Source organism: Delphinapterus leucas, chromosome 1, assembly GCF_059928025.1.
Source record: "Delphinapterus leucas isolate spDelLeu-1000000601 "Yukka" chromosome 1, BTC_Dleu_Yukka2, whole genome shotgun sequence".
In the NCBI taxonomy this organism is placed as follows: domain Eukaryota; kingdom Metazoa; phylum Chordata; class Mammalia; order Artiodactyla; family Monodontidae; genus Delphinapterus; species Delphinapterus leucas.
In genome coordinates, this window is record NC_143129.1 from 39,288,357 (window position 1) to 39,314,444 (window position 26,088).

At 55.4% G+C, this 26,088-nt stretch overlaps 2 protein-coding genes across 9 annotated transcripts in view; one reads left to right on the forward strand and one right to left on the reverse strand.

Annotated features, from left to right (window-relative positions):
- SOX13 (SRY-box transcription factor 13) overlaps nucleotides 1-3,201 on the forward strand; it is a 44,829-nt gene extending 41,628 nt beyond the window's left edge. For 3 of the 6 annotated variants that reach the window (XM_089908312.1, XM_089908305.1, XM_089908308.1), the window contains 2 exons: nucleotides 358-640; nucleotides 1,304-3,201. In XM_089908312.1, the coding sequence (XP_089764438.1) occupies nucleotides 358-640; nucleotides 1,304-1,580 (560 nt within the window). In that variant the 3' untranslated portion in view covers nucleotides 1,581-3,201. The remainder of the gene's footprint in view (nucleotides 1-357; nucleotides 641-1,303) is intronic. The other 3 variants (XM_022593719.3, XM_089908316.1, XM_089908318.1) reach the window with 1 other exon arrangement.
- A 3,750-nt stretch (nucleotides 3,202-6,951) lies between these two features.
- On the reverse strand, nucleotides 6,952-25,521 carry ETNK2 (ethanolamine kinase 2). Of its 3 annotated transcripts, XM_022593720.3 has the most exons (8): nucleotides 25,158-25,521; nucleotides 23,262-23,521; nucleotides 20,183-20,305; nucleotides 14,635-14,777; nucleotides 13,964-14,047; nucleotides 11,250-11,395; nucleotides 9,474-9,547; nucleotides 6,952-7,841 (listed from the first exon to the last, which is right to left on the reverse strand). In XM_022593720.3, the coding sequence occupies exons 1-8, from the start codon at nucleotides 25,413-25,415 to the stop codon at nucleotides 7,769-7,771; spliced, it is 1,161 nt and encodes a 386-aa protein (XP_022449428.1). In that variant the 5' UTR covers nucleotides 25,416-25,521; the 3' UTR covers nucleotides 6,952-7,768. The 3 variants fall into 3 exon arrangements, with proteins under 3 accessions (XP_022449428.1, XP_089764446.1, XP_089764447.1); XM_089908320.1 differs by lacking the exon at nucleotides 20,183-20,305; XM_089908321.1 differs by lacking the exon at nucleotides 11,250-11,395.
- Between the last annotated feature and the right edge of the window lie 567 nt (nucleotides 25,522-26,088).

The window sequence follows — 26,088 nt, forward strand, 5'->3', positions numbered from 1 at the left end:
AGCTGGAGCTAGAAGAGGGCAATTGTTTTCAAACCTCAGCTCCTCCAGTTCAGGTCTCTTGTCAACTGAGACACCAGGTATTTTGTCCTCAGCAGGGAGCCTCTGGGGATTGTTGGGGGCCTGGGTGGCTACTCTTTTGTTTATGCAAAACATGCAGACCAGAGGCCTCCCAGAGTCGCTGTGTAGTTTGGTATGTGGGTGGGTGCTGTGTCTTAAGCTAGCAATTGGATATCCTTATACATGCCAACCTCATTCATTCGCTCAATATCTATGGAGCACCCACACTGGGCCAGGCCCTTGCTGTGTATAGGTGCTTGCACATATATCTGGGGACCAAAACCTTCTCGGGGCCTCCAGGATCTGCAGGGGGCTGGGGGTGTCAGCAGAGCCCAGCTGACTGCCTGCCCCTGGGGGCTGGGCCAGGCTCCCGCTGGAAGTCCATGACCAACCAGGAGAAGCAGCCTTACTACGAGGAGCAGGCAAGGCTGAGCCGGCAGCACCTGGAGAAGTACCCTGACTACAAGTACAAGCCACGGCCCAAGCGCACCTGCATCGTGGAGGGCAAGCGGCTGCGGGTGGGCGAGTACAAGGCTCTGATGAGGACCCGGCGCCAGGATGCCCGCCAGAGCTACACGACCCCGTGAGCAGGCCTCCCCAGCGCCTGAGACTGTGTGTGTGTGTGTGTGTGTGTGTGTGTGTGTGCGCGCACACACAGCTCTTGTGAGTGGCAGGGGTTAGCGTGTGGCCTTAGTGGGATTCCAGGGGAGCTGTGTGTGTGCACGCATGTGTGTGCATACGTTTGTGTGGGCATTATGTGTGTGTGACTGTAGTGGTGACTGTGACTATGGTGAGTCCCTGGTGGATCAGGATATAGATTTGTGACTGACAGGGGACTAGTGGGTATCTGGAGAAATGTATCCGTGGGTCCCCTTGACAAACTCAATAAAAATTCAGGGGTACTAAAAATCAAGGTACTAATAATCATACAGAGGATTCCGGAGTTGACCAAAACAAGCATCCTAGTGGATTTCTTTAAATAGGAAGCTCTCTGGGGCATATGAAATATACAGTTTCCCCAAACTGGATTTACACAGGATCCTCTGCGAATGTCTGGACCCGTGGCCCTGGGTTTGTAGCTGACAGTGAATTTGCCATCAGAAAGCAGCCAGGGAGCCGGGTGTATGTGTCTTGGAGCCAAAAGGGTGGGAGGTCGGAGGGCACGCCCTGCGGAGGACCGGAGGAGAGCAGGGTCGGGGTTGAAGTGCGGGTGCACCTGTAACCATGCCTTTCTTCTGGCCCGCAGCCCGCAGGCCAGCCAGGTGCAGATGAGCCCCTCAGATGTCCTGTACCCTCGGGTGGCAGGCGTGCCCCTGGCACAGCCCCTGGTGGAGCACTATGTGCCCCGCAGCCTGGACCCAAACATGCCTGTCATCGTCAACACCTGCAGCCTCAGGGAGGAGGGCGAGGGCACAGAGGACAGGCACTCGGTGGCTGATGGCGAGATGTACCGGTACAGCGAGGATGAGGACTCAGAGGCCGAGGAGAAGAGCGACGGGGAGCTGGTGGTACTCACAGACTGATCCCGGCTACGTGGGCCTGGCCCTCCTCCATGGGGAAGACCAGGCCCCACGCCAGCAGGCACAGCAACCCCACCCGGACTGCGTTGGTACTTGGACTTGCGCATGCCTGGGAGATGGGCACAGCTGTGCATTTGTAGATACATTCATGATGGGAGATGCCCCCTCCCCACCACACCTGTGGGCACACCTGAGGATCTGATGGCCCGAGTGGGTCCTGCATGGCGGTGATGGGCTGGGCTGGCTGAGCTCCGTGGTGGCCCTTGGGGCTCGTGGCCAGGGGACACTGTATGACCCTCCCCTCCTGCAGGTCTGCCCATCCCAGGGGTATGGCAGCTACAGACCTGTTCCCCTGGGGCCACATGCTTTGTTTGCATTCTTGTCCTGGCTGGACCAGCCACCACGGACCAGCACGCACCGCCCCACCACAGTACCCCAGATCGCTCCTCTACCACGAGGATCGCTTTGTACTTTGTGCAGAGAGGTCTGGCTCTCCTCCATGTCTCTATCTTCTGCCAAGCCTTTCGTGCCTCTGGCTGGTGTGTGTGTGTGTGTGTGTGTGTGTCTGTGTGTGTCTGTGTGTACCCATGTGCGCAAGTGCACATGTTTTCATCTGTTCTTTCATTGCACAAGGTATTTATTGAGTGCCAGGCACTGTCGCTGAGTTCCTGTGGGTGTGTCCCTTGATGCCATTCTTGCTTTTCCGGGGGGCTCTTTCTGTGCTTCTCTTTGTCCCCAAATTGCTACCTCTTTGTCAGTCTGGGTGTCTCAGGTTCTGTGTGTCCTTGGTGCATTTCTCTGTCCTTGTTTCTCTGCAGGGCCTTTTTTTGTGTCTCTCCCTTCTTCCGTGTCTGCCCTTGCCCCTTTAATGCCTGCTGGGTGTCTGTAAGCCCCTGGTCTGCCCTGGGCTCCCCAGCCATCCTAACCTCCCCTGCCTGCCCCTTCACTCCCTCCCTGACTCTGCATGTCAGTTCCCATGGAGCCATTTTTAGCTCCCAGCAGCATGGGAATGTGCTCAGCTTCCAAGGGGCTCTGTCATGATGCCCCAGCCCCTGGTCCCAACCTGAGTGCCAGGAGTGGGGGCAGGAGGACTGATGGTGCCCCCTTCTGTAAGTGACAGAAGCCCTGGAGAGGGGGCTCTTGTGCAGCTGGTCTCCACTCCTCTGTCCTGAGCAGGGGATGGGAGTTCCCCACCCCGACCCTGTCCTTGGAAGGCTTCATCCTCTCCCACCCAGCTCTGCCCCTACACCTGCCCGCTCCTCTCCCCTCCCCCACTCTACACCCGTAACTTGCCTCAGCTCCTGATCCCTTTCCCTAGGAAAATCAAATCCCGTTGGCACCTGACTCCAAAGATCCAGAACAGCCCTGGGGCAAGGTGGGAAGGGAACCCCAAATCCTAAAGGGACAGATGTGGAGTCTGTGTCCGCTCCCCCATCTTCTCCCCTTCTACTTCCCCAAGGCAGCTTCTCTCCAGGCTGTTTCTTTTTTATGACTGTAAACATAGTGCTTTATTTTGTTAATAATAAGATAATGATTAGTAACTTAACCAGCACATTTCTCCTGTTTACACTTGGGGGAATTTTTTTGTTTTCTGTTGACATAATAAAGACAGACCATTTCAGAATCTGGCCTTTGCTGGGACGGGATGGGGTGGTGAGGCTGGCCCAAGTCCAGAATTCCTAAATGTGCCACCAGCCCGGGCACCACTGCCCCCGGTGGCAGCTCCGTGGAACTTCAGGCATGGAGCCAGGGAGGAAACATCCTAGGCAAGGGAGGCCCAGGCCAGATGCCACCCCCAGAGCCAACACTTGAGTAAGACCCTGCCCCTGCTTCAAGGAGGTGAGCAGACCTCACCGCAAAGTGCCCCACCCAGGTCCTAAGAAAGAAGGCAGTGGTTAAGAGCACTGTAGTAAGAGTCAGGAAGCTCAGGTTCTCCCCAGAACTAGCCACGTGGCCGTGTGTGTGTGTGTGTGTGTGTGTGTGTCAAGTCTCCCCTTTGGGCCTCATTTTCCTCATCTGAAGACAAGGAGGTTATGCCTTAGCCATGGCTCTTATCTTCTTTTGGAGAAGGAGCCCTTTGAAAATCTAATGAAAGCTGTGGACCCTCATTCCAGAAAAGGGCTCACATGGACACCACGAGCCCATTTATAAGCCCCCCAGGATACTGATTAATGAAGCAGGGTCTCTATTTATGTACTTCAGGGCTCTGTGACCCTACGCTTTGAAATGAGATTTCAAAGACCTACGTGTCACACTAAGAGAAATAACCGTCCCATAGACCTAAAAGAGCTGGGTGACTGAAACTCAAAATGCAACAAGAGTTGATAAAAAGACCAACTCTTGTAGCTGAAAAATTAACCCCATTAATATGGAGTGGGGGCAACAAAGCTGAACAGTACCGTGTCAAAGAGTTGGACTTGGGTTGGATTAACAGAAGCGTGTGTTAACAACAAGCAAGGTGATGGGCCAGTGTACACCACACAGTCCTGGTCTCAGGTGCATCATGCCACTCCCAGGCCCCTCAATAGAAAAGGCCATTCTCACAATGGAGGGGCCCAGAGGCAGGCATCCTGTACAGAGGACTGGAGGGAGCCTAGTGGATGGACACGTCCTTCAAGGAATGGTTGAGAGGGCCAGGGATGTTTAGTCCAGAAAAAAGGAGACTAGGGTAGGGCAGAAAGGACAAGATTGCTTTCTTCAAAGCTGTCAAATGGGCAACACATAGATATTTGATGTAGCTCATGAGGTAGCACTAGGACTTGGCCTTTTGATGAAAGTCGCAAGGGTCAACATTTTTGGCTTAACATAAAAAACTTTTTGACAAAGATGGTCAAAAGTGGTAGTGAGCTTCCCAACACAGAAGTATTCAAGCAGAGGCTCTTGAATGCTGGAAAATGGATTTCTAAATTGGAGAGGATAGTGGTGAGAGAAGGTAGGTATGGTTGATTCCCGGGCCACAAACTTGGGAGTAAAGACACCCCAAGAATTAGGGTCCCGATCTTTTGATCTAGGGAGGATCCTGGCTGCTAGCCTTTGCTGGTTTCTCCTAGCCCAGCCTCCCAGAGCTTTGAGTTTCCTTTTCTTTGCCCTCCCCACCCCAGGTCACCGGCAGGGCAGTGGCAAGCCGCAGAGCCCAGCCTCTTGGGCCCCTTGCGGAAAAGATGAAGGTGCTCTTTGGGAAGAGGAGCTTGGCTGACTGTGGCGCCTGCCCCCTAGTGGTCACAGGGGAGAGTTGCTCATTTCAACTTCCCTGTCCATCTCCGCAACCCTCCAGTCCCCACCACCACCTCTCACTATGTTCCAGACCAAATCTGGGCAGTCTGGTCAGGACACTCCTGGCCAGGCTCACCCTCACCCCCTGCCAGTCCTGAGTTCCTCTCACTTCCCTATTCCCAGGTCCTCTGTGGCCTCAGGAGAGCCTGAGGCCACTACTGCCCACCTCCTACTCCCTCCAGCAACCCTTGTCCTGTCCTCATTCCAGCTGCTGAGAGAGAGTCACGTGCCCTGCATCCTTCTGGGGTGGGAAAAGCTCTGCCCGGAAACCTGTGGTTGGTGCCCTGGAGCCCCACCCCCCTGGACCCCGGAGAGGCGGGCGGAGTCAGATGGGTTGAAAGGCCAGGAACAGAGCGTCCTGGACATTACCATTATCGGGAAGGGTGGGGCACGAGCTTGTTCTCTGCCCTCTCTGTGCCTCTCCGGAGGTTAGGGGTGAGAGCCCAGCAGAGATGAAGAGTCCAGGAGTGCTTTGCCCGGAGAGCCTGCTAAGTGTCAAGAAGTGGCCTCAGGGAGTGGAGTCAAGGCCACCCTCGAGTTTCCAAGGCCTGGTGCTGAGCCCGGTGGGCAGGGGGGCTGGTTAGTGCGGGGTGGCAGTGAAAAGCGAGACGGTGGGCCTCCAGGCTTTGTGCGGGAGGGGTGTGCCTAAACTCCCCTGCCCCCACCTGCCCACTCCCCTGGAGAATTGGAGGAAAGGCGGTAGTGGGATGGTGCCTGCAGGTTAATTCCTTTGGTGCTGGTGGTGGCCGGGCCATAGGGGCACAAGATGATACCTGGGGGGCCCTGCTCACCGCTGTACCACCATCTCAGTGCTGTGACATCAAGGCCCCAGGAGGCTGGAAACCAAGCTGCCTTCACAGTGGTTTTCTGCCCTCAGCTCCAGAGGTGGATCTGAGAGGAACAAGGAGCGTGGGCACTGCCATACAGTCCTCAGGAAGGTGGTGCTCATGACCACCTGACCCCACAGATGACCTCCAGAGGCCCTACCTGCCCAGCCCTGGCACCCTCCCTATGCCGGGGCAGATCTCTCAGCCGTATCCTCCACTAGCACCCTTCCTAGATGTGATACTGCTACCCGTCAGGGGCCTGGCCACCCTGGATCACCATGACCTTGAGCAAGGCCCCAGCTGCCAGCTCCGGCTCAGCTCCAGTGGTTGCCATGGCACCCTGGTACTTCTGCAAAAGCCAAACAGGCAGAGTCCACCTGGAAGGCACCTGCTGCTGCTGCGGTTGCTACCACCAAGGGTACCAGGCGCCTTCTGGGGGCCCTGGGAGCGCAGCCTGGGAAGCTGGGAGGGTGCCCCACTCACCTTTGAGCTTCCGTTCTTCCTCCCTCTGGCTTTCTGAGAAAGTGACATATTGGGTCCAGAAATCACCCTTGCCTGCTCTCAGGCACAGCACAGCAACCTCCCGCTCAACTCAACCGCTTGGGGCCAGTGAGGACCAAGGAAGAAGTCCTGAGCACTTGCATTTGGAGTCTTACCGGTCCATCACCTGGATAGGCCAAGTTCTTGGAATCCACGGTTTAGTTCCCTCGAAGCTGTGCCCTCTCAGGGTCAACTTATTCTAGCAAGATGGTCAAAAGCAGAGGAGCTGTGAGACCACCAGCTCTGCCCAGGTCTACCCCAAATCAGGACCCCAGGCCTTGTGAGCCAGGTAAAGGCAGAGCATGGTGCAAAGTGTGCAGCCCAAAGGGACCCCAGAGAGGAGGGACTGGAGCGCCCTGCCACCCCGCCCCCCCCACCGCAGGAGAACTAGTCAAATCCTACCAGTGGCACTCAGACACAGAGTGGTCCATAAATGGCCGTTTTAATGCAGAAAACCATGATAATTTACAAATGAAAAATTTTATAGGCCAGAGCCAGAAAGGCCTGAGAGGCTGTGAGGGCAGAAAGGAGGTGGAGGCCATTGAGAGTCGGGGCAACAGCTCCTTCAGCACCTTCACGACCGACCCCACCCAGGCTCCTGCAGGCTGGGCAAGCCCCGGTGGTCCCTGGCCCCTGCCCTTAGACTCCCACTAGTCATTCCCCAGTGTGGAGACCGTGGGTCAACTTCAGGACAGAAGGTGGACATGGAGAGACTGTTCCTTGGAAGTGAGGGCCTGGAGGGCAAGGGAGGGAACAAGGCAGGAGCCTGCTGGCTATTGTCCGGCCACCCCACTCCTGGCTCTGTCCCCTCTGGCCAAGCCACAGCATGAAGCAGAGCCAGGCTTTGGTGGCCCATTCCCTTGCCTTCCCTCCCAGCAGGCGGCAGAGGTACAGAACACAAGCCTGGAGCAGAAAGGGCACTGGAGGAGAGCACACGTCCTCAGGCTGAGGTTCGGGGCGGGGTTGTTTGGTTGGATGTGGTTTGGAGAAAGGGAGTAATCTCAGATGAGGCGGCTGCTGGGGGAGCCATCAAACCCAATTCTAGACCCCCCCCCCAAGATATGTACATCCATCCGTCAGAGTCGGCAGGATGCTGGTCTGGGCTCAGCACCTCCCACATGGGGCATGCAGGGGTAAACAGGCTGGAGGCTCAGGGCCCTGGAGGTAGAAAGGAGCCCTCCCACCTTCCCCCTTCCCCAAGCCAGGAAGGTCAAAGACACATCTAAGGCAGCCCAGATGCCAGGATGGCCCAGGGCTGGGAATGCCAGCCTTTCCAGGGTGGCTGTGGTCTGAGCCCTGGCAGGCTGCAGGCACTCCCCACCACCCAGTCTGGCAAGGTGAAGAGGACCCCCAGAGCTGGGGCCTATCAGCCCCTCCAACCAAGAATGGTCACCAGAAGCATCACTGGGGGCTGGCGACAGGGGCAGAGCCTTCTGGGACACCCACCTGTCCCCTCGCCCACCTTGTCCAAAGGTGAAGACCCCAGAGCAGAATGGAGCCCTGGAGAACAGGTCTGGCCGGCAGATGGGAGGGGACGGATGGGAACGCTGGTCACTTTGGCATCTCCAAGGCCAACACTTGAGGCTTCACCTTGAAATACTGGTTGAATCGGATCACTGCATACCTGCCAGAAGACAGGAAAGGGAACTGGGGGTGAGAAGCGTAGCCAGGTGAGCCCTGCTGGGGGCACTCACACCATGAGGAAGGTTTCTCACCAGCTCAGCCCATCTAGGTCTGGGCAAATGGACCCTAGCCCAGGCTGGAGTTTTTTGTTTTGTTTTGTTTTCACTTCAACTATAATTTTATTTTTCTTCTTAGATTAGACTGGAGCAACCCCTCCCCAAACATATTGGTTTGTTTGTTGAGTCTTTACAGCTCAGTGTGGTCAGTACGTTCACCTTGTTGAGCAACAGATCTCCAGGACTTTTTCATTCTGTAAAACTGGACTCTTATCTCCCCCACACAGCAAGTGCCCAGCCCCCATCACCCATTATTCTACTTTCTGTTTCTATAGATTTGACTACTTTAGTTACCTTATCTAGGTGGGATCATATAGTATTTGTCTTTTTGTGACTGGCTTATTTCACTTAGTACAATGTCCTTAAGGTTCATCCGTGTTGTAGCATGTGACATAATTTCCTTCCTTTTCAAAGGAATAACATTCCCTTGTGTGTATAGACCACATTTTGTTTATCCATTCACCCATCAACGAACACTTGGGTTGCTTCCACCTCTTGGCTACTGTGAATAATGCTACTATGAATATGGTTGTGCAGATATCTGCTTGAGACCCTGCTTTCAATTCTCTGGGGTATATACCCAGCAGTGAGATTGCTGGATCGTACAGTAATTCTATGTTAACTCTTTGAGGAAACACCGTATCGTCTCCCACAGAAGTTACACCATTTCCCGTTCCCAACAGCAGTGCGCAAGGGTTCCCATTCCTCCACCTCCTCACCAACACTTGTTATTTTCTGTTTATTCAAAAGTAGCCATCCTAATGGGGGTGAGGCAGATGCGATTGTGGGTTTGACTTGCATTTCTCTAATTTTTGTGAACACTTTAAAGCCAGCATAGTGATTCCTTTCCAGCTGAGGGTGGGTGGGCAGGACAAAGACAAAGAGACTGGACCAGAATGGAAGACAAAATGATTCCTGGTTTTAGGGACATGTGTATCTCGCACGACAGGGCCGCCTAAGTAGTCAATACTCAAGTACAGTCTCGGTACAGCCCCTAGTATATCACTAGGGGCCACTAAAGGAGCAGTTGGGTCTGATACCCCATGCAGGGAGGCAGCATAGTCAGCTAAACCACCAAGGGACCTCAGCCGGTCATCCACCCCTCTGGAACTCTGGCCCCTCTGCTATAAAATGAGGTTTGGACTCATGATCTTTCAGACTAATTTCCAGCAATTCCCTTCAGCACCGGGCTCTGTGGGGAAGAGCCCTGGCAGAAGAGCCGGGCAGTGAAGCAGATAGCAGGCTATAATAGGGAAAGAGGAATCAGGAGGCAGGGTGCAAGGGTTTCTGACCACTTCCAGAGAGGGATTCTGGGCACACGTGCTTCCCCAGGCATCCCTGGAGCAGTGACCCGCCTCGCATGGGCTGGCTGGAATGGGGATGGTGAGCAGGGCAGAGGAATGGACCTGGACATTCTCTTTGGGGTGTCCTTTACCCCCACGTACTGGGTTCAAGGCTCTTCCTTTCCTCCACGCACCCCCCCCCCAACTGACTTTCAACTTGCTCCCTGCACTCACCTGAGGAAATTAAAGTCGATGGTGGAGAACTGGCTCTGGATGAGGGCCCAGAGTGCCCAGAAGAAGTGAGACGCCTGAAAACACATCAGAGAAGATCAGTGTAGTGAGCCCCCCAAACCTGTCATGGACCCCCATAGCTGGAGGGACACAGGCACTGTGGAAGACACAGAGCTAAGACGCTGGCAGAGACAAAGTGGGGTCTCCCCAGCACAGGTGGGGGATATTCTAGAGGTCAAGTCACTGGATGGTATCTGGGGACTCCACTCCTAGAAAAAGGCAAGCAGAGTAGGTTCTACTGCCCTCAGGCTTAAGCAGACTTTCAGCTTGTTCCCCAGCCTAAGCCGAACCTGAACTCCAGCCCTGGCCGCTCCCTACCCAGGAGAATCTTCAAGCCCAAGGTATCCAGGACAAGAGAAATCCCTAAGGCAGAGCTCAGGCCTGGTTGCCAGTGGAGGGGGTGGCACCCCATCTGCAGTTCCCTGGCCACGTGGGCATCAGAGGTCCAGTCGCTGGAAGACCTCTAAAGTGGCTTCTTTCACCCCTTCCCCCCCTCTTCTATCGCAAGGTGGGCGAGGTCAGACAATGAGTGCAGACATGAGCCGGGCTGCTGACCAAGGGTTCAGCTGCCTCCCCAGAGCCAGAACTCCCCCGGGGCCCAGACCACCCTACGTTCAAGAAGCTAGAGCGCCGTGGTTCCTGCTGCTCCAGCGACCCCAGGCCAGGGCCCCCACTCCTGTGGCTCTCCTGCCCCACCCCAAGTCCTGCTCACTCTAGGGTTGGCTCTGTAGCACCTCCCGCCATTTTATTCCCTTTTCACGACTTAAAAGGGGCAGAGATCAATTAGCAAGTGGGAATGGGTACTAAAAATTTAGCAAGATGAAGGCATAGGTGGAACAGTTAAGAGGAAGAACCTGAAAAAGAATCACTTGGTTGTACAGCAGAAATTAACATAACATTGTAAATCATCTACTTCAATAAATTTTTTTAAAAAAGGAAGAACCTGATAAGAATCAGTTTTATACCAATGAGGAAAATAGAATAGGCAATTTAAAATTACAGGTAATTAAAGATTTTATTTAAGTTCTCTGATATATTGTGAAATTCAGGGCAGCTGACTTGTCTTCTCGCTTATGCATGGCTGACATTAGTAAGACTAGTTAGCAATCCCCTTGGTGCATTCCAGTGGAGACCTGGCATGAACCATGTACCTTGGATAATTAGCACTCAAAATCAAGAACTGACAGCACAGTAATTTGAGAAGAAAGAGCCTGATGGGAAAGGCTTACATAGAGTTTTGAGTGAGTCAGTGGAGACAGTTAACAAGGAGGATTAGAACTGACATTCTTTATCTTCTCCAAAGACGAAAAAAAAAAACCCAACACAAAACTCAAGGGATGTATTTAACTGTGGCATGAAAGGCTAAGGTTAGACACTAGAAAGAACTTGTCCAAATGAGAGAATTGCTAAAATAGGAAGCTGGGCTCTTTCCTGGAAGTAGTTCTCTAGGAAGGAGAGGACCTGGACTTGATGGAAGGGGAGGAAAGCAGGGAATAGGGTGTCAGTATTAAGAGGATGCCCAAGATGGCTCTTCCCAGAGTCCCCCTCTAGGTTGGGGTTCAGGAGCATATGATGGGACTCCCCCAGGACCTCACCCCTGACCCTGGGCTCTGCTTCCTCCTCCACCACAAGGCTGTGAGAAGGTAGGAGCTGGGGGTGGGCCCTGAGTCCCTCCTCCCAGCTCTCCTTCCCCGACCCCTTCCAGTCACAAGCACTCACCAGGGCAAACTTGTTGACTTGCACATAGAGCCTCTCCACCTCCCTGGGGGTCACAGCCATCCCCTTCTGTGCCTGCAGGTAGTAGCGCAGCCACTGCAGCTGGGTCTCCCGCGCTGGGTACCAGCAGTAATCGACCTCATTCACACCTGATGGGGAGGCAGCCGCACAGAAGTTGCTGGGAGACGGGCCCACCTGGGGGTCTCCTCCAGCTCAGTAGGTGTTCCCTGATCCCCTCAAAACCTCCATCTCCTGTGTCCTGTGGGGCTGTGCAAAGAATGCAGCTTCTTTGACCACCAAACTCTAATGTGTGGAGGGTCGACCCCCATCCCAGCTGGGGGCACTGCTTTCAGTGGGCTGAGCTGGAGGAAAGCACACAGAGAGGCAGACTCGTTGAGGGGCAAGGCACAGTCCTGGAAGTGATGGGGACCCCCTAAGACAGCACCACTGTATCCCTGAGCCCTACACAGAACCACGGCACACTGGAGGCGCTGGGTCAAAGCCCCGAATCGGGAGGCTAGTTGTCTTAGATCTGACGCTAACCTCCAGTTAACTTCGGGCAAGCCCTTTCCTTTCACTGGCCAAAATCTCATTTGTAAAGCAAGGGCTGGACGTAATGCACCTCAAATACTGCTTCCTGAACCAGTGTTGAGCTGGTTAACCTAAAAGCATCGCCTGGAGTGCTTGGCGAAAATACAGATTGCCAGGCACCCACCCATGTCCAACTCTCCAGGTGATTCGGAAACACAGCCAGGCTTGGAACCCCTAAGCTAAATGGCCTGGACTCCTTCTAGTCCCACCCTTCCTTGAGTCCTCAGACTGCCAGCCCAGTACGCACCAGCCACATCTTGGGCATGATGGCAGAGAGCCTAGATTCAGAGCTGGTACAGAAAGAAACAGTTTATTAAAGACAGGACCAGGACTGGGCCACCTTGTCTGGTCTGTTCCTCCCTCTTCTTTTCTTCCTATCTTTCCCAAGCTTCCCTTATATCCCTGGAGAAACACACTCAGTCTTCTGGGCCCCCAAGAGTATGGCTGGAGAAGAAGGTCCTGGCACAGATGTAGACACTAAGGCCCAGGTGGAAGAAAGCTGTTCAATGTCACACAGCCAGTTACTAGAGGCTGGTTCTTAGCTCCCAGCACTGGGTCTCCCTGCTCCTGAGAACACAGGAGATGCCTCTCTCCTCTACTGCCCTCCTCCTCCCCCCATCCTAGGTTCCTCCTCCTTCATTCTCAACTTGGAAGCAGGATGCAGTCTGCCCCCTTGGAGAAATTCCAGCTGGACTTTGCTCCAAGCGCTGGGCGAGAAGGACTTAAAATGCTTAAAAATTATCCCTTTTGGAAAGGCCAGTGGGTCTGTCAGTTGAGCAATCACAGGCCCAGTGCCGTGCGGGTGCCAGCCTCTGCTCCAGGCCACACCCCACAGCTCAGCTGCTCTGCCCAGCTGAGGCCCCATCTGTCCCTTGGGTGCCTAGATGCAGCTGGTGGCCCCCCTGGGGAGTCATACCTTCAGGTACAAGCAGTGCTTGACAGCCCTGGTCACCTGGGGTTCCAGAAGGGGCAGGATTGGCCTGTATTGGCCTGGGGAGTGCCTCAGGCTGGCCCAGGTGCCGGCTCTACAGTTGGCCTGGGCGTGCCTCACCTATCCTAAGCCATACGGACTGGCCACATCACGCTGAGCACCCCGCACTGCTAGCCTGGGGATGTCCCTCCAGCCCCAGTGTCCACCTCCATCCACCAGTTGCCTCTTTAGCCCCATCGAATTGTTTAACAATTAAGCCCTCGAGCTGGAAAAACTTGCCCTGCTTCCTTTACACAAATGATTCTATTGTACACACCTACCTTTACGGAAGGACGGCCTATGCCAGGACACACCCCAAATCCAACCTCTTCCAGGACACACCCCAAATCCTACCTGTTCCATGGCTGCTCCAGCCTCCCTCGGAGGCAGAAAAGCTCCCCTGCCTGACATCAGCAGCAAATACCAACGTGGAGCTTAGTATGTGCCACACCGGTGTGTGTATCGCATATCAATACTATGAAGTAGGCACTATTATCATCTCCATTTTCCAGAGGCACAGAGAAGGTAAGTAACCTGCCCCAAGCGTCATGCAGCTAGTAAGCAATGAAGCCAGGATGTGAAGCAGGGGAGTCAAGTTGCAAAGTGCACACTGTTAACTAGTTGCACCATGATTAATCTCATCAGGTCACCAGGCAAATAGCTACTTGCAGCTCGTTCTGCCCCTTATCTGCCTGCAGGGCCCCTATGTACGACTGCACGGGTTGACTGGGCATAAAGGAGCTTGGACAGGGGGTGAGTGGAGGCTGACATCAAGCTGAGCTGGGCCAGCTGGCATGGGCTGTGTCTGCCCAGAGGAAGGACGGGGTCTCTTTAGAATTCACATGCCAAGCCGAATGTCCTCAGGGATCCCACAGAGGGCACATTTCCCTAATTTGTACCAAAGTGCCATATGGGCTAGCAGGGGCTTGCTCTGTGTATGTGGGTCTGCCTCGGCCCCCCACCCCACCCCCCTGCCCATGAGACCCGGTGCTTTCTCAAGGCAGGCTGTGCCTGGCCCCTCCCTCAAGCTGTGATATCTTGAGGACAGGGGTGTCCAGCCTCCATTCCCCATGCACAGAACCCCCTCCAACCCTTCCCCTGGACCTGGCCCTCCATCACCAGGAGGATATAGGCCAAAGAGTAATGCCCTTCTCACCTGCAAACTCATTGAAATGGTTGCCAATGTCAAAAGCTTGGTAGTTATAGCCGGCATATTCATAGTCAATGAACCGTACGTGACCTGTGAGGTAGAGGAAAGGCAGTGAGGGTTGGCCCCAGATCTGGACATAGGGCTTGGTCAAGCTTTCACAGACCTCAGGAATGCACCCACTGACTCTCACCGGCCTCTGCAGCCTCACCCAACTTCTCAGTGGCAACTTTCTTCTAAGTTGCTTCCTTCCATCTTTCCATCTGTCTGTCTGCCCTTTCCCCAGCTCCGGCTGTCCCTCTCACACAGCTGGGTCCTCAGACCCTCCCCAACTAAAGACATTTGTCCTCAGCATGGCTGAGGACCAGAAAATAAAGCCAAGTACTCCATGGGGGTGAAGCTATCATCAGGAACACAGGGAAGGCTCAGGGCAGCCAAGACGTCCTCGTTGTCAGGGGAATGGCTCCACAAACCATGATTTTGAGTTCTTTCTTGGCAAAGATTTTTCTAAGTGGGAATTTGTTTCTTTTTCATTTCTCTCCTACAAATTAACTTGAGACCTACACCAGAAGGTCTCACTTTGCTTGTCCAAGTACCAGGCTGAGGAGCAGAACCCCAACGCCAGCTGACCAAGCAGCCCGAGCCCTGCTGCTGCCTGGCCAGGGCCAGGGAAGCTGTACCTTTGGTGCTGTCGTAGATGATGTTCTTGCAGAGCAGGTCATTGTGGCAAAACACCACAGGGGAGTCCAACTGAGGCAGGTGCTCCTTCAGCCAGGCCAGCTCCCGTTCCAACACCTCGACCTTAGGGACATCTGCAGAAAGGCTGGACAGTGGCAAGAAAGGTGGTCGGTGGAGGGAGGGCTGATAGCAGACAGGCACATGCTTGGCCTCAAAAGCCCTGGGCTCTGGCCCCATCACTACCTCTTATTGCAGAGGGACCTTGGACAAACGGCTGACCTTTCAGACCCTCACTTTTGTCACTTGTAAAATGGCACTCACCTTTCCTGTCCTTCTGACTTCCTGTGGTTATTCTAAGAAGCTGATTAAAACATGGGCATAAAAGCATTTTGCAAAGTGTAAAAGTCCCTGACCGAACAGTGTCCTGATACTTCGTGAAAGGGAGAGGGAAATAAGGATGGAGGCACAAGGAGGTGTCAGGGGAGGGAGAGTGAATGTCCAAACTCAATTATTCCAGAAAGAACAAGGGCAGCAGGGGAGGGATGCAAACAGACCTGCTCTTGGGATGCTCGAAACAATTCCTAGGGGGAGGTGAAGCTCTCTAAAATAAGACCCCAGAGTTCCTCCAGTGGAAGAGTGACAGTGCCCTGGGAGTGGCGGCAGCAATGGCACCCTCTTGAGTAGACAGAGGGACGTTGCTGTGAGTCTCCCTCCTGCTCTGGTGGCTGGCGTCATGGTTGGAAAGGACTAGAGATCATCTAGACTGGCTTCCCATCGCACAGCGAGACCACTCAGGTCTACAGAAGAAAGCAAAAAAAAATTGCTTCTTGGGCCCACTCCTACAAGGCCAAGGGGATACGAGGGCTTTTCAATTGAAAAGCACTTGCTCTGCTGTGGCTCAATAACTCACCTCTTCCCCCTTGAACTATGGGTGTGTTTCCCTGCCCCGGCCCCCTGCTTGTGTAGGAACAAAGATGCATGAAGGCCACCTGTCCCTCAGCCCGCCCCATCCTGTGGCCCATGGCAGGCATTTTTGCTAAAAGTACATGTTGAGGAATGAATGAACAGGTCAGTCAATGATGTTCTCAGAGGTCACGGGGAAGTTGGTGAGGGTGCACTGCGCTCCCATGCTCTGAACTTTGCTCCCAGGAAGCACAGTTCTGTGTATACTGAAAAACCAAAGAGTTAGCAGAACCCTTAAAACCCTAGCCTCCTCCCCTCCACCCATTGGTGGTTCCGGGGTTTTATCTCCATTCACATGACTCCTGTTTGCTTTCTTGTCCAGGGCAGTGAGGGTACACGCGGGAGGATGTAAATGAGACACGTCCTCTCTGACCCTCCTCCAGGATGCCCCATTGCCCCTCACGCAGCCCAGAAGCCAGAATACAGGGAAGAGTAGTCAGCGACTAAGGCATCCCCATGTTCCCCTGGACACGGATGAGCTGCAGGCTCCCTCCAGGCTCTGAGAAGGTCAACGCTAAAGGGGATCTCAGGTCTCCTGTCTAACCCTACGGGGCATCTGAGGCTCAGGGGAGGGCAGAGACTTCCTCCCGCCTCCAGATGCGTCTTACACAGCTGGATACTCTACTCCCTCACCTGAGGAAAGCAGTCCTCAGCCTATCCAAGGATCCAAAATCAAGCTGAGCCTCTGAACTGAGGGGGCCTCAGTGCCCCTCAGGGGCTCTGCACAGGCCACTCTGAGTCTAGGGGTCTATTAGGGGTGGGATGGTGGAGGCCTCCCCTCACCCTCACTGGAATTTATCTGTGTTGACAGGTCTGCATAAGATACATTTTAATCTGGGCTCTTCTTAAGAAGCTACCTTTTCCTTTAAGATTCTTTTTTTCCCCCTTGGACCGAGACCATCCAAAGATAAGAATTAGGAGGCTTCCTTTGGTTTGCCCAGGTCTTAGCCTGAAAAACATGTCTTTGACATCCAAGATGCCTGCTGCCCAGGCCCTGACCTCTGTCTGATCCCTACCCTACCCACCCCAAGGCCACACAGCTGCTTACTGGCCTTCTACCTCCCTGTGCAGCCCTGCTTCCCTCCCCCGAGCGCTTGAAACGTCACCAGCTTTGCTACCTTCAGCCCTGACATCACTCGACTAGCTCAAGGCTGTGGGGATGGCAGACTAGTGCCCACCACTGCATCACAGAAACTTCCACACCCCAGGCAGAACAGCTCTGTCCCTCAGAGGAGTAGGAGGGGGTGAAGGGGCTGGGGGCCCTCCTCAGGGAAGCCTGGGGGTTCCCCTGAAGGGACTGCTGCCTGGCAAGTGTCCACTCAGCATTCAGGATCCGGGCGGGGAAGGGGGAGGAAGTATCTTCTCCCCACAGGGAAAGGACTTTCTAAGTGTTCAAACTTACTGACTCATCACGTTTTTTTTTTTTTGTGGTACGCGGGCCTCTCACTGTTGTGGCCTCTCCCTTTGTGGAGCACAGGCTCCGGACGCGCAGGCTCAGCGGCCATGGCTCACGGGCCCAGCCGCTCCGCGGCATGTGGGATCTTCCCGGACCGGGGCACGAACCCGTGTCCCCTGCATCGGCAGGCGGACTCTCAACCACTGCGCCACCAGGGAAGCCCCTGACTCATCACCTTTGCCCTCATACCAATCAACCCATCCAAAGCTCCTCTTGATGCCCCTTAAGCAGTTATCAACCCCACCTTCCCCAGCCACGCTGGGTTCCCCCATGTCCCACCCAACACCAAGACTATCAAATCTGTTTCCACAAGACCTGACTCATCCCCCTATTCTCCATCCCTCCATGAAGCTTCCCTAGGGCAACGTTCCTCAGAGCCTGGTTCCTTGATCACCTGCCTCAGAATCACCTGGAGAGCCGGTCAAAAGGCAGATTCCTAGGGTCTAATGCAAGACCTCCCAATCAATCTCCAGGGTTAGGCTCGAAATCTGTACTTAGCAAGCACCCAGGGGAATCTCATGCTCCAATTTGGGAACCCTAGTCCTAGATGTTGCCCACTGAATTACAAGACTCCCCCAGCTGGCCTCCCTGCCTCGAAGCCCCCAACTCCCACCCAAATCTGTCCTTTACAATGAACCCCTGGCTCCAACACCTTCACACTGACTCTCCACTGCCTGATAAATTAATCTGGGCTCCTTAACCTGGCACTGAAGGCCCCTCACAGTCTAGCTCCAACTCACCTCTGCAGCCCCATCTCCCACGACCCATCCCCAATCCCTCCTGAAGATCTGCTCCAGGGCTTCCCTGGTGGCGCAGTGGTTGAGAATTTGCCTGCTGATGCAGGGGACACGGGTTTGAGCCCTTGGTCTGGGAGGATCCCACATGCCGCAGAGCAACTGGGCCCGTGAGCCACAACTACTGAGCCTGCGCGTCTGGAGCCTGCGCTCTGCAACGAGAGGCCGCGATAGTGAGAGGCCCGCACACCGCGATGAAAAGTGGCCTCCGCTTGCCACAACTAGAGAAAGCCCTCGCACAGAAACGAAGACCCAACACAGCAAAAAGATAAAATAAATTAATTAATGAACTCCTACCCCCAACATCTTAAAAAAAAAATTAAAAAAAAAAAAAAAAAAAGATCTGCTCCAGCCAGGCCCTCATCTACTCAGCATCCACAAGCAAGCTGTGCTCATGCTGTCTCCTCCAGCCGGAGGCCTCCCTTTTCATCTCTGCCATACTACCTCTGCCAAGAAGACTTTCCCTGGCGCTCCCACCCCTGCATACATCACACACACTGCATAGCCAGGTCCTATTTACACGGAAGGTTTCTAAGCTCCTTGAGGGCAGGGCCCCTGTCACCTTCAAGTTTTTTGTTGTTTTAAATCCCAATCAATCAGTGTTTGTGAAATGAAGGACTGACTAAATCAGGGTTATTAGGCAACGACTGGAGCTCAAGTGCTTCACCCCATCCGAGTGATTGCTCATTGCTGCCCTGCTTGCGGCAGGTTAGACAGTTTAGGGCAGGCATCATCCCCTCAAGAGGCTCAATTTAAGCAAATTGATTTGCCTAAGGTCAAAGGTGAGACAAGAGAAAAGGAAGTTGGCCAGCTCTTCCTCAGGGCACACTCCCCTCCTAACAAGGTCACCCCCCGAGGCTACACAGTGACAGTACAGTCAGAAGAAGCTGCAGTAACAAGGGTCCTGCCCGAGCATTAGGCCTGGACTCTAGTCCTTGAATTGCCACGTATCAGTATAACCTTGGGCAAGTCCCATCCTTCCTCTGGGCCTCAGTTTTTCCATCTGTCAAACGAAAGTGGTGGGCTGGATGATCAGAGGGTCTTGCTCTCCATGTGCTGTTCTAGTCCTAAGGGGGAAAGCAGTCCTTGTCCCAGAGCCATCTGACATAGAAGGTCTGAACATAGGCTGTCCTAGACAAGTAGTCCCAAAGCGGTGCTTAATAATCTCTGACAGGGAGGATCTAGATAAAGTCATGTGTGCATGCATGTGACAGAGACACACGATCGGGATGGTTAATTATTACCATCTTAGAGGGAGAAGGAGATACCCTTCCTCCAAACCTCTTCTGTGCCCTGCTCCCACGAACATTTGGAGAAGAGTGATGTTCAGCCCCAGTGGCGAACATGGAGGGATCAGAGACCCACTATGGCCTTTTTTGCGGGGCGCAGGGATGACCTCAATCTTTTCTCCATGCCACCATCCTTTTCTCAGCACTCAAGGGTATGCTGGGGAGTCAGGCATCTGAAGGCCAGAAGGACTCTCAGGTTGCCGGTGAGAGCATAAGGATAGGTCCAGGGAACTGCGTCTTACCTGGGGAAAGGCAATGTCAGGATGGGTAGGGTGCGCCCCTCCCCGGGAAGAGCGGTGAGAAAGCAGCGAGCTGTCAGTTTGAACAAGGTGAGGAACCGGGGCCCCAGAGCCATGTGGGGACAAGAGGTGCCCAGGCAAGTAGCAGGAATCTTGAAGTCCAAGGGCTTGTCAGCTGACGAGCTGAGTTCTTCTGACTGCCTCTGAACTCAGCCCCACCCCATTCTCAAGAAGGTCGGTCCCTCCCTTCTCATTGCTCAGAAGCCAGCTCAGGTCGAAAGGGCCCTGTGTGGAAACAGAAGCCCTGCCTCTGACTAGCCCTGTGACACTGGGCAAAGCTTAGTCTCTGAGCTCAGTATCCTTCAAGTGAAATGGGGAGATGCTGACCCTATTCCCCGCCACAACCAGAAAACTGAAGGAGAAATAAGCACATAGATAGGGAGGGTGGGAGGGAGGGAGACACAAGAGGGAAGAGATATGGGAACATATGTATATGTATAACTGATTCACTTTGTTATAAAGCAGAAACTAACACACCATTGTAAAGCATTTATACTCCAATAAAGATGTAAAATAAATAAATAAATTTTAAAAATTCTAAAAAAAAAAAAAAGAAATAAGCACACAGGTATAAAACTGCGGAAACAAGTTCCTGAGGTTTCGTCAATCAGCCCAACTCTGCTTGGAGACAGGGGCTCAGGAATCAGCACTGAAGCCACTAAACCTTCTGTCGGGGCGGGCTGGGGAAGGGAGGTCATATTAAGGCAGCAGAGACAGTGATAGCCTTGAACCCTCTCAGATCTTTGTACCTGGGGTTGATCTCGTTCTTCACAAGGGTGAAGTAATTGTGCATCTTGTGCCAGAGGATGGGCTTGGGCAGGCTGCCGTTGGCGTGGATGGTGTGAATCTTTGCCATTTCTAAGGCAATCAGCCTACAGCAGAAAACAGGAGGAGTAGAGTATGAGTGTGGGGCAGGCCCTCCCCAGCTCAGCCACTCATGAGCATAAAGAAATGGCCCTGCAAGGTCCACTGGGGCCAAGTGTAGGCTATTACAAATCTGTTAGGAGCTCTTGGTCCTGCAGAAGGAAGGTCTCAGCAGAAGGCGTGAAAACGAGATTAGGCCTTCAGCTCAGCAGCTCCCCTTCCAGAACCAGAGCCGGGGGAGCTTCAGGGAGTGAAAGGGCAAAGCAGTGGGCCGTTGGCCACAGGTCAGTGACCCTGCCCCACCTCAAGGTTGAGTGCCTACAGCAACCCCTGAGGACAGAGGGGTCACCTGGGGAGGGGGGCGGAACCCCTCCCACCCCCCACCCCAGCCCAGCCCCCTTGGACTCAGACCCACGCCCTCAGGGGGAGGTAAATGCAGGGCACCAAGCAATCAGGGGGTGGTAATGCCAGGCAGGGAAGAAACGCTTGTCTCTTATCAGTCTGGCCAAGGTGGGGAGGGAAGCAGGCTGGCCCAGGGCAGCCCCTTCCTCTGCGGCAGGGAGTTGATGCTGGCGGCTGGGTGCCAAGGACGCAAAACAAACCAGCGTTCTATTTTCAAGTTCTCCTGTGGACATTATCCAAGGTCCCGGGAGAGAAGGAGGGGGCGGTGGGGAGAGGAGAAAGCAGAGCTGGGGAAGGTTGCTGGGAGAGGGCGGGGGTGGATAGAGGACTGACTGGGCAGAGAGGGAAGGCCTTGATAAGGACCCCAGCGTCTGAGGCCCTGTGTCCCAGCTGGGCTCCCCCAGTCCTCTGCCTGCTCTCCCTTCTGGAGCCCCACCCCCCACTCAGCTGCCAAGCCTCCAGCATTCAAGCTTCCTTCGCCTCTGCCTGTTGCTCGAATAATAATCACTGGGAAAGACAACAAAGGCATTGGCTGTCTGAAACCTTGTTGCCGAGCTGTTCCAGGGACACCTCCTCCCCTGGCCAGGTCCTTGGAAGGGACAGCCATCGCCCAACAGAATAGCAGGGCAGACTAGGGGCTCCTCCAGAAGCCCCCAAGGCTCCCACCTCCTAGAGGGTGGAGGGGGCAGGGGGCGTGGCAGCGACCGTGTGGGTGAGAGATGAAGGCTGTGCTTTCAGAGGCGAGAGGCCCTGGGGCAGGAGGGAGCCCGCCAGGGCTTGGGCAAGGCAGGGGAGCAGCCCCTGAGACCCGGGGTTCCCCTACCCAAAGGAAGATTCCGAAAAGAGCCTAAACAGAGTGTTTCCTTGAATATCAATAGGGCTGTTGTCTGGAATAGCAATGAAAGTAACCTCAACAGTCAGCGTTTTTATGCTGCAAAGCCTCGCAGGAGGCGGAGGTTGGGAGGTGAGGGTCCTCTTCCTCCCTGCCTTTCCCTCAGAGATCCACCTTCATCCCAGAAGGATAATGGTCTATCCTGGGAAACTCATCAAGGAAGGGTCTACCTCCCATACTTATCCCACTTTCTGGCTCTCCCCCAAATGTAAAGTTCTTCTTCTTATCAAACCTAAATCCATCTTCAATCTTCCTGACAATGGTAATTGTTTCCATGAAAGAATGAGTGACAGCATCAGATTCCCAGAGGTGGCGGGAGACTGGGAGTGGTGAGGACCTGACAATATCTGAGCTTTTTTTGCACAAGACTGAGGGAGAGCTGGGAGGGGTACTGTGGGAGAAGTCAGGACAGAGTTCCCCCGGCCCCGCTCTGACCTCACATCTCTAGCTGGGTGCATTTTGAACTACCACCTGGAGCCTGAGAAGACCCTCGCACAGGGCTGCATGTCCCCCACCCCCACCCCAGATACACACACGCACACACACGGCTACAACATACAACTCCACATGAATACCCTGAGGCTCAACCAGCCCGAGAGGCAGTGCTCTCAGGTTTCCTTCTTCTAAGTCCCTAGAGGGCCTGCTAGGGGTTCCCTGCAAATAGGGCCAGGCGCACTAGCTTGAGGTCAGCTGGGTAGCAGGTGACGGCTAAGAAGCTTCTGGGCCTACTCCCTGCCTGGGCTTTCCTGTTTCCCTTCAAGATTTGAAAGGCTCCTTCCCCTTAGGTGGGACAGGACAGATCCCAAGGGTCTCAAGCAGACCCCCACGCTGTTGTTCCCGGTGTCAGGGGTAAATTTTGGTCTGCCTCAAGCGTCACTACAGTCTGAGGGCCCTGCACATGGGCGTGGCATTGTGGGGAGGAAGAAGGATCCTGCCGGACATCCTTGCTCAGCATGGTCAGAGGAGAGCATAATATGGGCTCTTCTTTGGTTCTCCCCCTTCCAGACCCCCAACAGTGGCATCCACAGGGCTTAAAGGTTAAGTCCAGTTCCTGGGTCCTACACATCCAGGCATTTAATAGGAGCAGCTCCCTGGGGGCCATGGGTCCTTGTGAGCCTCTGGAAGGAAGCCTCAGCGGTTTCCTAAACCTGGGCTCCTACCTTGTCAGGAAGCCCAGAAGGAGCTCAGACTGGGGTGGGGAGGCATCTCTCTGGGTTGGTACAACCACACTCACCCTGGATAAGGCCCATTTTCCAGGAATGCCTGAGCCCTCGGCAGGAGGGGAGGCACAGGAAACCCTGAGCACTCTGGGGATTTCACTTCCAAGGCTCCGAGATGTTTCCAGGTCAGACTTGGGATGGGTGGAGGGCTGAGGCATGGGCCAGGAAGCAGATCCCCCTTTGGTCCCATGTTCACCAAAATTCTCACTTGCCTCCCCAAGAACACATCCTTTTAGCAGACCCCACTGAAAAGCTACACAGAACTATAGCTCCTCTCCGCAGAGCAAGGCACGTAAACACACACACATTTTTCATGCAATTTCAAGGAGTTCACAGATCTTAAGAGTCTCTTTCATGGATGCCACTCCACCAGGGAAGCTAGCCAACGATTTCAAAGCCCAAGGCCTGTGGAACCATGGAGATGAATGATACACTGGGCACCCTCCTCACCTGAAGAGCCGGGGCTCACGGATGTGCTCTGGCCCCAGGGCCATGCCCCTCATGTACTCGTAGCACAGCCCATTCTGGAAGGTGCAGTAGAGTTTGGGGGCGCAGCCATGTGCTCGCAGCAGCTGGAAGTTCCTGACCTCATTCTCCCGGTCCACCAGCAGCTCTGTCCGCTCCCCGTACACCCGGACCAGCACACAGTCCTGCATGTCCTCCTCCACGTAGCAGGCCACCAGCTTGTTGGTAATGCCATCAGTGAAGCGCTGGCATGGGGGAGAGGGATGTGTGGGGCAGGGACTCTGCTCTTGCCTCGTGGTGACCCAGCTCCAGCACAGGGTGCTCGTTTGAATGCTGAGCACAATTGCACAGAACCCCCGTCCTTTAGCCCTCTCACTTAGTAAAGAGCTCAGCACTGCTCCTAACCCTCCACCCTCTCCCAATGCTTGAGGTAGACCAGAGAGTTCAAGAAAAAAATGGCAGCTTGGGCTCAGCCCAGGCATGCTTCTCCTGGGTCTGCCTCTAGTGGATGGGATTTGGCGGTGGAGGAATTTTCACACCACTTACCTCCCCCCTCCACTTTTCACTCTCCCATCGGGCCCTGAAAGAAACCTCCATGGACCAGGATGCGGCAGACGGAGGGGAGTCACCTAGGACGCGTACAGCCTGACCCAACTTGCCTCTCACCACCTGCCAGGCAGAGGGCTCCTTGCGGTCCCTCTCGCCCCACGCAGCGGCAGGGGTAAAGGAGGGCACTGAGGTTGGCACCCACCCCAGGGCCAGGGGGTCAGAGCTCCTTAGGGCCAGAAGAGACAGAGACAGTAGATCCTGGGAAGGTTCTCTGGGTAGGGTGACAAGGAGGAATGAACCATGGAATTTATGGGGAACGGTGTGAGAGAGCTGGAAGGGGCCTTAGGGACATTCGAAGTAATAAAAGGTGGGGAAACTGAGGACCAGAGAGGGGAGGGACTGGAAGACATCATGTTAGGCCAGCGCTGGAATTAACCTCAGGCCTGCTTGATGCCCTGATGGTTTTACACTAAAGTTGTCTTTTATTCTGAAAATGTTACCCACTCACCCCTCCCCCAAAAGGGGTCTGTCAACCTTCACACATGGTCCTGAACCACGCCTTTCCCCACCCAGAAGGCCCACCAGCATGGAGTCCCTACCACTCCAGCATAAGCTGCAGGTGCCCACTCAGGGCAGCATCCTCCCAGAGGGAATGGGACAGCTGAAGACTCTTTACAGAGGAGGCAGGTCTGCTGGGAAGTCAGCCTGAGGCTCCTCAGGGGGAGCCTCTGCCCACGTCTGTGTCCCTGCCAGTGTGCCCAGCAGAGCGAGGAGGTGCCCTGTGTAGGGGGAGCTGAGGCAGAGCTAGGGGCGATGGTGAGGCTTTCCACGCAGCTCAGGGCTCGGGGCTAGCTGGAATTCCTCAGGGTGGCTCCTGGGACCAGCAGGAACAGCTCGGAGCCCGGAGGCTTTGCTCCCACTATGGGGTGTGTGAGTGTGGGGGGGTGCCCTTAAAAGTTCCTGCCTCCGCAGGTTTCAGAGCCGGATGGCTACTTGCTTCTGGGCAGCAAGGGGCACCGGCGCACACCGACAGGGGGTAGGGCCCGCACGCACAACGTGCTGACAGTGGGCAGGTGGATCTCCCGCGTGCCCGAGAGCCCCAGGAGGAGGGGTGTGTGTGGAGGGCCGAGGGAGGCGGGAGCCTAGCTTTGCTTAGGGACCAAAATAGATGGAGAAAGAAATACATACGCAAACCACCATTTCAGCCCTCTTCTGGGCAGCAGCCGCGCACCCCTGGGACCGACACCCGGAAGGATGCACGAACACACGTCCACGCATCCCCGTTCCAGCCCCGGCGGGGCCCCATCCCCTGCCCCGCGCCCGCTCTGCTACCTTGGTCCGAACTTGCTGGGGCTTCCAATGTGGCCGCAGCTCCCGGATGAGGCGCAGGGCGCCGGGGAGGATGTCGTCCTGGTCCACGGATATGCCGAAGCACGGGACGGCGGCGGCCCTCGGGGGGCCCGGCGGTTCCCGGCAGCCCGCGCCGGCCGCAGCCTTCTCCTCCATGCCCCATGAGCACTGCGGGCAAGGCGCCTGCCTCCTCAGGTAAAAGGGCGAGCACGGCAGGGGAGCCGAAGGGGGCACAGCCATTCCCTGCAGCCCCACCCCCTCGGAGCCGCCGCGCGGACGCTAGCCCCCGCGGGGGGGCCCGGCGCGGGAGTGGGAGTGGTAGAGGAGGGGCCTGGGGAAGTCCATGACTCAGGAGCCAGCGGCCCGCTTCAATCGCCGCCTCGCAGCCGGGCGCCCGAAGCCGAAGCCGACCCGGGAACGCCGGGGCCCGCCGCGATTGTGACATCACGGGCCGCGGGGCGGGGGCCGCGGGAACGCTCCCACCCCACCCCGCCCCGCCCCGCCCCGGCCCACTGGCCGGTGGGGGTGCGCTGCCTGACACCGCGGGCTGCTGCGGCCACAGTTACCTGGAGAGCCTGGCGGGGTGACGCCCCCGCAGAGGCCGTGACGCAGGGGGCGGGGCCCGGGTGGGGCCGGGGTGGGTGGGCCCGCCCCCACCCGGGTCTCAGGCCCGGTAGCCCCCGGTTCACTCCCCCCCACCCCACCCCCCGCCCCCCGCTTCCGTGGCAGCGAAGTGGCCTCCTCCTTCCCACCTCGGCTGGGGCCGCTCTCCCTGTGTAACCCGGGGCAGGGCCGGGGGAAGCCTCTTCCCGCCCCCCACTGCAACCTGGAGTGTGGAGATTCCGCTGCTCCCAAGAGGTCAGCTTAGGCTGGACCACCTGTCCGCCAGCTTCCTGCCCCCAATCCCTGGACT